Source organism: Parus major, unplaced genomic scaffold (genome assembly GCF_001522545.3).
Source record: "Parus major isolate Abel unplaced genomic scaffold, Parus_major1.1 Scaffold341, whole genome shotgun sequence".
Lineage (NCBI taxonomy): Eukaryota > Metazoa > Chordata > Aves > Passeriformes > Paridae > Parus > Parus major.
In genome coordinates, this window is record NW_015379283.1 from 71,977 (window position 1) to 82,104 (window position 10,128).

General features: G+C 65.8%; 3 protein-coding genes across 6 annotated transcripts in view; 1 reads left to right on the forward strand and 2 right to left on the reverse strand.

Moving 5' to 3' along the window:
* XAB2 (XPA binding protein 2) overlaps positions 1–10,128 on the forward strand; it is a 25,747-nt gene that overhangs the window by 13,731 nt on the left and 1,888 nt on the right. The window lies entirely within an intron of this gene.
* Positions 1,891–9,237, reverse strand: LOC107198835 (fas-binding factor 1-like). Of its 4 annotated transcripts, XM_015616060.2 has the most exons (27): positions 9,161–9,237; positions 8,978–9,075; positions 8,803–8,830; positions 8,644–8,685; positions 8,506–8,566; positions 8,273–8,354; positions 8,082–8,193; positions 7,883–7,987; positions 7,624–7,735; positions 7,439–7,548; positions 7,253–7,343; positions 6,811–7,170; positions 6,427–6,473; positions 6,242–6,279; positions 5,838–6,104; positions 5,643–5,701; positions 5,431–5,555; positions 4,886–5,004; positions 4,691–4,813; positions 4,414–4,587; positions 4,098–4,274; positions 3,869–4,006; positions 3,671–3,776; positions 3,411–3,529; positions 2,642–2,831; positions 2,160–2,345; positions 1,891–2,035 (listed from the first exon to the last, which is right to left on the reverse strand). In XM_015616060.2, exons 2-27 carry the CDS (start codon positions 9,002–9,004, stop codon positions 1,992–1,994), a joined length of 3,042 nt encoding a protein of 1,013 aa, XP_015471546.1. In that variant the 5' UTR covers positions 9,005–9,075; positions 9,161–9,237; the 3' UTR covers positions 1,891–1,991. The 4 variants fall into 4 exon arrangements, with proteins under 4 accessions (XP_015471546.1, XP_033367440.1, XP_033367439.1 ...); XM_033511549.1 differs by having other exon boundaries at positions 4,691–5,004; positions 6,242–6,276; XM_033511548.1 differs by having other exon boundaries at positions 4,691–5,004.
* Positions 9,495–10,128, reverse strand: part of UBL5 (ubiquitin like 5) — a 1,537-nt gene continuing 903 nt past the window's right edge. Inside the window, exons 4-5 of the mRNA XM_015616067.3 lie at positions 9,914–9,952; positions 9,495–9,681 (exon numbers count right to left, since the gene is read on the reverse strand). Coding sequence (XP_015471553.1) covers positions 9,638–9,681; positions 9,914–9,952 — 83 coding nt within the window. The 3' untranslated portion in view covers positions 9,495–9,637. The remainder of the gene's footprint in view (positions 9,682–9,913; positions 9,953–10,128) is intronic.

Consider the following 10,128-nt stretch of genomic DNA (forward strand, 5'->3'; position numbering starts at 1 on the left):
AGCGCGGGGCACGGCGGGAACGGGGCGGGGCCAGGCAGGAGGGGCGGGGCCATGGCGGAGGCGGGGCCACTGTGCTGAAATGGGCGGGGTCTCTGAAGAGGCGGGGCTCGGTGAGGGGGCGGGGCCAACACAGGCCTCCCAAAACCCCCCCAAAATCCAGCTCGGGACGCCCCGGGACAGACAGAGGGACCCCTCCAGTCATCCCAGGACCCTTCAGCCACTCCTGGGGATCCCCCCCAAACACCTCTAAACCCCTCCAAGACACCCCGGGACTCTCCAGTCACTCTGGCCATCCCCCAGGACCCCCAGTCACCCTTGGGACCCCCCCCAGTCCCCTCTGGGATCCCCCAGTCGCCCCACGGGACACCGCGGTCATTCCTCGGGACCCCCCGAGCCCCCTTGGCCATCCATCGCAGCCCCCCGGGGAGAACAGATGGATCTGGGGGGTCACAGCCCAGGCCTGGTGGGAGCTGTGTCCCCCCTCTCGGCTCCCCTGTGCCCCCTGCCCCCTTCCCGAGACACTTCCAGCCCTTCCCAGCGCGCAGGTGCCGGACAGGTGAGGCCTCCCCTGGCCCAGGAGCCGGAACGGGGCTGAAAACGCGGAGAATTGAGAACACAGGGAATTGTATTCCAACATCGGGGCCGGGGGCTGCCCCTGAGGAAAGGGACGGAGGCCGGGAATTGCCCAGCCCCGGACGCCGGGAATGTCCCCGCCGGAGCCCGGCAGCGCGGCTCAGCCCGTGGGGTCCCGCAGGAAGCGGAGCAGCTCTCGCATCACGGCGAAGAACTGCAGCAGCACCGGGTGCACCGGGTTCACCGGGCTCACCGGCGCCGCGGGCTCCTCGCCGGGGCCGCCGCCGCTCCCGGGCGCTCCCAGCTGCAGCAGGATCCACTCGCTGAAGCGCCAGGCTGGGGTGAAGACGCAGCCGCGGCCCCAGCTCGTCACCCCCGCGATCCAGAACTGGTCCGAGTGGGGGTCCCGGCACACCAGGGGACCCCCGCTGTCCCCCTGCGGAGGGGGCGGCGCGTCAGGGCGGGGGTCGCGCTCCCGGCTCGGGGGCGCTCCCGGGGGTCGGCGAGGGGAGGGGCCCCGTGGGTGGGGAGGGGGCCAAATGCGCCCCCGCTGCCACACGGCCCGGGACCGCACGTCCCTCGGTGGAGGGAGGGGAAGGGGAATTTGAGGAGGATCTGGGAGGATTTTGGGGGTCTCTGGAGGAGTCTCGGGGACCCAGCTGGTCCTGCAGGAACAGCAGCACTGGGCCAGGAGTTCTGGGGTCTCTGCCTGGGTTTGGGGGTTTTGGGGCCTCACCTACCCGGGACACGGGTGGGAAAGGGGAAAGGGGAGTGGCACGGCAGCCCCGGGACACAGAAGAGGATGGAGATCGGGACCGGAATGGCAGCCCCGGGACACGGAACGTGGATGGGGAACAGGGCCGGGACCGAGCCGGGGGTGCCGGGGGCGGGGTCTCCCTCAGCTCTCACCTGGCAGGTGTGGGACCCGCCCCGCGAGTGCTCCGCGCACACCTGCTGGGAAGCCACGGTCTCGCCGCCGCTGTTACAGAGCTCGGGCTGGAGCAGCCGCACCTGCGCCTCCTGCAGCACCTCCCGGCCGGCCTGGGCTGGGGGCGCGGCCGTGAGACCCCCGCGCCTGCCCCGCCCCGCCCCATCAGTGCGCTCGGAACGCAGCTGGGACACAGCTGTGCCCCCCCAGCCCCGGCTCAGACACAGCTGTGCCCCCCCAGCCCCGGCTCAGACACAGCTGTGCCCCCCCAGCCCCAGCTCAGACACACCTGTGCCCGCCATGGAGCCCCAGCCCCCAATATAACAAGGTGCGAGCCCATCCGGCCGCGCCCCTGCCTCAGCCACGCAGCCGAGCTGGACGAAGTCGCTGCACTCCACGGGCCGCTCCAGCTCCAGCAGGGCCACGTCCAGCTCCCGGTGCTTCCGCAGCCGCCGCACCTGCCGCACCTGCGCCTCGGGGCCGGGGTCGCTCAGGTCTGAGGCCCCCAGGACCACGCGCCACGTGCTGACATTCCTGGGGACACGCGGGGAAGGTAAAGGGGAGCGGAGCCACCCTGGAGCTTCCCAGGGCCCTCCCGGAGCCTCCTGGCGTTTTCCGGGGCCGTCCTGGGAGGCTCCCGGCGCACGGCCCCGCTCACCTGGTGTGGAGGAAGCAGCGGGCGGCGGTGAGAACCCACGCGGGGCTGATGAGGGTCCCACCGCAAACGTGGCCGCTGCCGGCCCTGCGCGGGTCCTGGATGCTGGTGAGCCCCGGCCAAGCCCCGGGCACGGCCCCGGCGCCGTTCCCGAACTCCTCGGCCATGGGGCGGAGCCCGCAGGTGCCGCTGGAAGCGCGAAGGCGTCACCGCCCGGCCCGGTAGGACCGCGACACGGGGACAGGGACACCCCCCCAGGGACCTGGCTGTCCCCCCTGGCTCTGCCTGAGTAGGGACAGGGAACCCCCGACTTGGGGATAGGGACCCCCAGGGTCACATCTGCCCCCCAAGTGGGGCCTGAGCAGCTGTGCCAGAGCCTGGTATGGGCACAGGGCTGTGACCTTCCTCTGGGCTCCGGGTGTCCGTGGTGACCCCAAGGGGACCCCTGGGGAACAGGGGAACGGCTTTGGGCAGGGGTCACGTACTCGCAGGTGTCCCAGGTGCCCCAGGAGGGCGCAGCCAGGGCCAGCAGGACAAGCAGCCACAGCGGAGCCATGCTGGGGACACCGTGACAGCGGCCAGAGCCCAGCGTGTCCCCTCCGGAGCCCCCCGAGCCCTGCCTGGGGCTGATGTCACAGAGCAGCCCCGGTTCTGTACTGGGACAGTCACAGAGCCCTGGAACGGCAGGAAAAGGACCTGAAATCCCACGTAAACCTTCTCTGGGGCAGGTTAAAGCCCCTAAACTTTCCCTGTCCCTCTCTCGCTGAGGACAGGAGTGGAACAGCCCAGCTGCCCCCTCAGAGCAGGGAATGGGGGCAAGCCCAGCCCAGATTCCGTGGGAAAATATCCTGAAAGGAACAGCTGGAGCACCCCGGGAGCTGTGGCAGCAGCCCAGGGCGGGGCTGGGACAGTTTGGAGCGCCCTCCAGGAACATTGGGAATGGCAGGGTAAGTTTCTTAGCAGAAAATTTATTTTTACAAAAATACATTTATTTTTTGACATCCCACAGTGTCAGCTTGGGACACAGAAATCCCCAGGGATGCAGGGGGAGTTCAGGGCCCTTTCTTCAGGGACTCCAAGAAGAGCCGCTCGTTCTCCAGGAAATCGTGGTCCTGGGGACGGGTAAGGATGGGCTGAGCCCTTCCCAGCCCCTTCCAGCAGGTTCTCAGGCCCTTTCCCAGCCCACCTGGCCAGTCCCAAGCCCTTTCCAGCTCCCCCCAGCTGTCCCTCAGCCCTCCAGCCCTGTCCCCTCACCATCTGGGCACGGTGCTTGAGCAGCAGGAGGTGTCCATAGAGTGCAGCCGAGCCTGGGTGGTCCCTGCTGTCCCCCAGGAACATCCCCACGGGAGGCAGGAGCCCAGGAGCCACCGGAGCTGCAGAGGGGGACAGCAGAGCACCCGTCCCTGCTGTGCCTTCCCACCTCCTCCCACCCTGCAGAGAGCCCAGAGCAGCTCTGGAGCACGAGGATCCCCAAGAAACCAGCCGGGACTATCCCCACAGGGCTGGAGCCTCACCCAGCCCATTGATGGGGACTGTCCCCAGCAGCGTCCCTGGAGCAGGGGACAGCTCATCCCGGAGCCGCTGGAGCTGCTCCCTCTGCCGCTCCAGGCTCAGCCGGTCCTGCCCCGCGCCGGGAAAAGGGAAGGAAAGGCTGTTGGAAAAGGCTCCAGCTCTGGGCACAGCCAGGCTGGGCTGGGGAAGGAGGGATTTGCCTGGTGCAGACGCTGCTCCTGCTGCCTCAGCTGCTCCCGCTGCTCCCGCAGGGCCTGCAGCCGCTCCCGCTGCTCGGCCTGGACGCTCCGTGCCTCCCGCAGCGCCCGCTCCCCGTCCTGGTGCTGCTGCTCCGAGCGCTGCGGGAACGGCACCAGGACAGGGGAGGGGGGGATGTGGAGCCCCAGCTCTGCTCCCAGCTGGGAATTCCAGCGTGGGTGCTCCACTTACCTCAGCCAGGGCATGGATCTGCTCTTCCCGCTCCCGCAGGCGCTGCTCGGCCCGGAGAACCTTCTCCTTTTCCAGCCTCAGCTCCCGCTGGGCCTCGTCCAGCTCCTCCCTGTCCCTCGCCAGCTGCTCCTCCTTGGATCTCAGCTCCCGGCCCCGGAACTTCAGCTCTGCCTGCTCCTGGGTAGGGGGGCAGTGAGTAAGTGTCACCTGTCCCATCCTGCAGTCACAGGAGAGCTCTGTGCCTGCCGGGCTGCTCCAGCTTTGGGCTGTGGTGCAGGGGGAGGTGGTCTGGGACCCTGGGAGGGCTATCAGAGACCTTGGCCAGGCTCCTCAGAGCAGACTCCATGCCCAGGGCCCGCTCCTTGTCCTGCTCCGCCCGCTCCCGGCTCAGCCGCTCCCGGGTGTGGAACTCGGCCCAGGCGGCCGCCAGCCGCCGCCGCTCCTCGGAGCGATCCTGGAGCTCTGCGCGCTGCTCCTCCAGCCACGTGCCCTGGGGCCGAGGGACAGCTCTAGGTGCTGCTTTTCCCTCCTTCAGCCCCACCGAGCTGCCCCTCGCTGCTCGCGGGATCACCTGGAGCCGTGTCCCTGCTCACCTTGGCCTCGTCCAGCGCCACCCTCTCCATGGCCAGCAGCTGTGCCGAGAGCCGGCGCTGCTCCTCCAGCGCGTCCCGCAGCGAATCCGCCCTGGAGCGCTCGGCCGCGGCCCTGCGGCGCTCCTGCAGCCACACGGGGCAGCTCGGCAGGAGGCCGGGCACGGACACGGGCACAGCTCTGGGGTAGGGCCTCACCTGCTCCAGGAGCTGCTCCCGCTCTCCCAGCCTGGTCTCCAAGTCAGCCACAACCTCCTGGAGCCGGCTCTGCTCCCGCTCTGCATCCCGCTGCTGCCGGCACAGCCTGTCCTGGAGCGCTGCGAGAGGCACGGCACGTCCCGGGATGTGGGACCTCCCTCCATCCACGTGGACATCCCTCACGGAAATCCCTCTGTGCTCGTGCGCCATCCCGGGACAGGGAGATCCCACTGTGGCAGCTGCCCATGGGAGGCAGGACTTTGCCAGCTGTGGCTCCTGGCCTCTGGCTCACCAGGTTTTCTGGGAGCTGGTGGGAATCCTGGATGGAGCTGAGCCCCTGCCCAAGCACCACTGGACACTCAGACCAGCAGAGCCTCTGGTCAGGAATCCCCCCAGGAGAGATGGGACAGGGATCTGTAGGCCCAGGGCTCCCTCTGGACAGCAGGATTCGTCCCAGAACCCTTTGGATTCTGTGGGATCAGCTCTGACGCCGCTGGGATGGAGCAAAGGCTCCCTCTGGAACGATGCACTTGGAGGGAATTTACCTGTGAGCTGCTCATCCCGCTCCTGGGATCCGGGGTGATCCTGTGCCGTGCCCTGGCTCCGGGATGGGATTTGCTCCTTTTCCCGCTGTGGTCTCTCCTGCTGTTTCTCCACCTTTCCCTGACTCCTGCCCAGCACGGATCAGGAAGAATCCCAGCGCTCCCAGCCCGAGGAGCTGAGCAGGGAGCTGGGAGCACAGGTGAGATCCCGTTACCTGTAGGAGCTCTCCAGGACCGCTCCCCGCTGCGCCCGCTCCAGCTCCAGAGTCCGCACCTGGCGGGAGTGGGACGGGCTCCAGGTGCCACCCTGGGCATGGAGCTCCCCTGGCCATCTCCGGCTTCCCCGTGTGACACCCTCAGGTGTGACACCCTCAGGTGTGACACCCTCAGGTAACTCCCTCAACCCCCACCTGGTTTTCCAGCTCCTCCACCCGGGCCTGGAGGCTGCGCAGGGTGATCCCACAGCCTGGATGCTCTTGGCACGGATGGGACTGGAGAGTTTGGGAATCCTGGTGGGGCTGGGAGGGGAGAGCCCCTGGATCCTCCTGGTGGGGCTGGGATGTTTCCAGATCCTCCTGGCGCTTCTGGGCTGGGAAAGCTCCTGGATGCTCTGGGCAGAGCCAGGACGGGAGAGCTCGGGGATTCTCCAAGCAGGGCTGGGCTGGCAGCAGATCCTCCTGTGAGGACACGGGGATGCTCCAGGAGAGGCCTGGGAAGGGCAGCTCCCCTCTCCTGGGAATGCTGATCCATGTCCAGCCCCCCCAGTTCCAAGGGATCCCCAGGGACACCTCCCTGCCCCTGCCCCAGCACCCACCTGAGCGGGCGTGGCAGGACCCGGCACCTCCTGCACTGCTGGGGTGGAAAATGGGACAGATCCATCCTGGGGACTCGGCAGCCAGAATGGAACTGTCCCATCCCATTATCCCATCACATCCCATGGATCCCATCCCATCATCCCAGGTGACCTCAGAGGACACCTGGGGGTGACAGAGGCCTCACCTGCTGCCACCTGCCCACGGGGCTGTGTCCTGATGGGGAGATCCAGCCTGGATCAGGAAACAAATTCCACAGGGAGAGTGAGGGGAGCCAGGACTCTGCCCCAGCCTGGCCTGTCCTGTGTCACCTGTGTCATATCACCTGTCCCATGTCAGGGATCCCACCTTTGGGATTTGGAGGGGACAGGGACACCCCGGGGGTGCCCTCCCCCCACACTGGTCACCTGAGCCCTGCCAGGTGCCACCTGTGTCACAGGTGAGCTGAGCCAGGGCAGGAATTCTGGACCAGGGCCATTCCCTGGGCACACCTGGAGGAGACCATGGGACAGGAATCCTGATCCAGGAGATCTCCTCAATCCCAGGTGAGAGTTCTGGGAGGAGCCTTTACCTGCTGGGCTCGGGGGGCTCCGGGACCCTCTGGGTGTGGGAACTCCGCTCTGGAGCCTCAGCCTGGGATTGTTTCCGTGCCAGGGCAGCGCTGAGCCAGCTCCCATCCTCCTGTCCCGGGGGATCGGGCCCTGACCCTGGGAGATCCTCGTTCTTTTGTTCCAGTCCCGGGAAATCCTTGTTCTTCTGTCCTAATCCTGGGAAATCCTTGTTCTTCTGTCCCAGTCCTGGGAAATCTTTGTCTTTCTGTCCCAATCCCAGGAAATCCTCATCCTTCGATCCCAATCCTGGGAAATCCTCATCCTTCAGCCCCAGCCAGGTGGCCCCAGAGGGACGTCGGGAGCTGCTCCCAACCAGACACCTGTGGGGGGAGAGGGACACTGGGGACACCAGGGACACGGCCGGGTGGGGACATCCTCCCTCCCTCCCTCCCTCCCTGGTACCTCCGTCCCCGTCTCTGCCCAGTCCCTGAGGCCACCGAGGGCTCGTAGAACCCGAAGGGAAAATCTGGCTCCTCTCGGCACCTGCCCAGCCCTGTGGAACAACGGCCCTGGGTCACAATTCCCAAAATTCCAAATGGGATGGAGCCTCTGGAAAACACTTTCCATGGAACCCCCGGCCATGCTTACCCGTCTGCTCCTGCTCCTTGGGATCCGGCTGCAATTCCGCTTTTCCCGGCTGCTCTGGGGTTTTTCCCAGCAGCTCCTGGATCCCGGTGTGGCCCTTCCGGAGCCCCTGGCTGGGCACAGGGGGGTGGCACCAGGGGTGGCACCAGGACCACCCCATCCCTGTCCCCATCCTGGTGTCCCCTCACCCTCCTGGTGTTTCCTGCGCGTTCCTGGCTCCGTCGGCACCGCTCCCGAGCCCCAGGGAATCCACCAGGTCATCGACATCGTCCCCAAAGGTGAGATCAGGACGTGGTGGGGCTGGGGGGGAATGGCACCGATGGCATCTGGGACATCCCTGGGTGTCACCAACTCTGGGACAGCTCCCGGTGTCACCAGCTGGATTTGGGACATCTCCAGGTGGCCCCAGCTCTGGGAGTCTCTGTGTGTCCCCCGGGTCCCCCTCACCGCTGTCCCTGCTCCGTCCCGCTTTGTTCCCGGAGCTGTTCCCAGGCCCCGCCGGCTCCTCCGGGTACGGCTTTTCCAGGGGGTCCCCCGGATCTGGGAACGCCCCTGGAAGGGTGGGAAAAGGGAGGAACAGTCACAGATCCACGGGGAGGATCTGGGAACAGGGCGTGGGGTTGGATCCCATGGGAATTCCTTGTACCTCTTCCAGGACCTGGCCCCTTCCCAGCGTGTTTCCCCAGCCTGGACCCGACTCTGGCCATTCCCAGGATTTCCGCATCCAGCTCATCCAGCTCATCCAGGTGATCCAGCTCCTGGGGAGGGGCAGCTCCTGCCCTCACCTGCAGCTCAGGTGGGATCCCCAAAACCTTCGGGAATTCTGCGCCCGCTCACCTTCGCCCCTTCTCCATTCTCCGTTGGGAATTTCTCGTTCCCCGCTGGGAATTTGCCTCCGGAATCCGGATCCAGGCTCTCCCTGGGCACAGCCCAGGTCAGGGGGGTGGGGAGGAGTCCCAGGTGCTCCCAGGTGGGAACACCTGGAAAACGAGGCTCATCCAGCCCCAGGGTGGGGGAGCAGGGCTGGGAATGCTGGGGAGATTCCGCAATGTGGGATTGGAGGGGCTCACCTGGGGCTGACCTGCGGGAAGGGGGCCCGGGAACCTCGCCAAGGGGGAGCCGGGGGCTCCTCTGGAAACAAGGGAGGGGTCAGGGAGGGACAGCAGGGGATTCCCTCCAGGTGATTTTGCTGGGAACTCCCATTTTACCATCGAACCCCAGGAGCTCCCCGAGCACGTCCTCGATGGGATCTGGAACGGGACAATGCCCAGGTGATCCAGGTAAGCCCAGCTGCGTTCCCCATACCAGGCAGGTGGGGAAAGCTCCTGGAACATTCCCTGTCCAAGTGTCCAGGTGAGGGCACTCACCTGGTATCCTGCTCCGGGCCTTGGCAGCCTGAGGAGAGACACAAATTCCCTTGGGAGAAATGGAAGCACCGGGATTTCCCCACACGCTAAAGCTGAGTTATTGTGCGGTTTCCACCTGGATCCCGGACCTGTCACACTCACCTGGATCTCACCTGGATCCCCCCTTCACACTCACCGTGGCGCGTCCCAGCCCGTCCGCCATTGCCGGGCGATCCCAAGCTGCCCCTGCCCGGTGCCGGCTCCGGGTCCCCCGAGCTCAACCCTGTCCCGGCGCTGAGGGGAAAGGGAGGCGCTGTTCGGGGTCCGACTCCCGCCCCTCCCGCCCGGAGGCTCCCGGGGCTCCTCCCGCCTTTCTCACCCGACGCCGCGCTCGCCATGGGCGCCGCCATATTGCGCGCCGTCCTCATGGAAGGCCCCCGTTGCCGTAGCAACGAAGCCGCCCACGCAGCGCCTGATTGGAAAGTGGCTGTTACCATAGCAACGCCCCCCCCCGCGCCTCTGTCGCGATTCTCGTCTGCATCGCCGGAGATTCCCACATATCGTGAGTTTTATCCATATCGGGAGCTCTGGGTTTTCAGGCTCAGGTACCCCTGTACGATTGCTGGATGTAACATCGCGATATGTTGTCATAAAATCGCGACATCCCAACACAACACCCCGGGATGCTGCCACAAAACTACCAAAACACAACGGAGGCCCCAAATCGCCTTTATTTATAAACAAACGGGGCAGGTTTGGAGTCTCAATGCAGCTCCAGGGGGAGAAATGGGGTGAAAATGGGGGTGGGGGACACTGGGATGTACTGGGAAGGACTGGGATGCACTGGAAGGGGCCACTATTGGTAGTAGAGCTCCAGGTTCATCCCATCGTGGATCTCATCTGGAGCCAGAGTTAAAGAAAAGTGAATTTTGGGGATTTGCTCTGCGGGGGTTGAAGGATTTGGGGTGGAATTTTTGGTATTGAAGGGTTTTGGAGAGAGGGAAGGGGTTTGGGGTTTGGTGTTGATTGATTTTGGGGAGGGGTTTTGGGGTTGAAGGATTTTGGGGAGGGAGTTTGGTGTTGGTGGATTTGGGGGAAGGGTTTTAGGGGTTTCTGGGGTGCAGGTGGATACAGTCCCCGAGCGTGACGTGGTCCTTGAAAATGGTGTACCTGGAGGGGGAAGAGGAGGCAGGGGTGTCACTCCTTCCTCAAAATCCCACAGCTCCCTCCTCACCCCCCCAAACCTCTGGGGTGGTCCTGTGTGAGCCCAGAGCCCCCCAAATCCCCTGGGGTTCTCTCCTGGCCCTCACAAAACCCCCCATGTCCCCCAAGACCCTCCCCAACCCC

Coding starts and splice junctions, on each gene's coding strand:
- LOC107198835 (XM_033511548.1), bottom strand. CDS start 9,004: ATGGCGGACGGGCTGGGACGCGCCACG. Junction 5,005..5,430: donor GCGGGATGAGCAGCTCACAG/GTAAATTCCCTC, acceptor TGCCTCTCGCAG/CGCTCCAGGACAGGCTGTGC. Junction 2,346..2,641: donor GGCACCTGGGACACCTGCGA/GTACGTGACCCC, acceptor TCGCGCTTCCAG/CGGCACCTGCGGGCTCCGCC.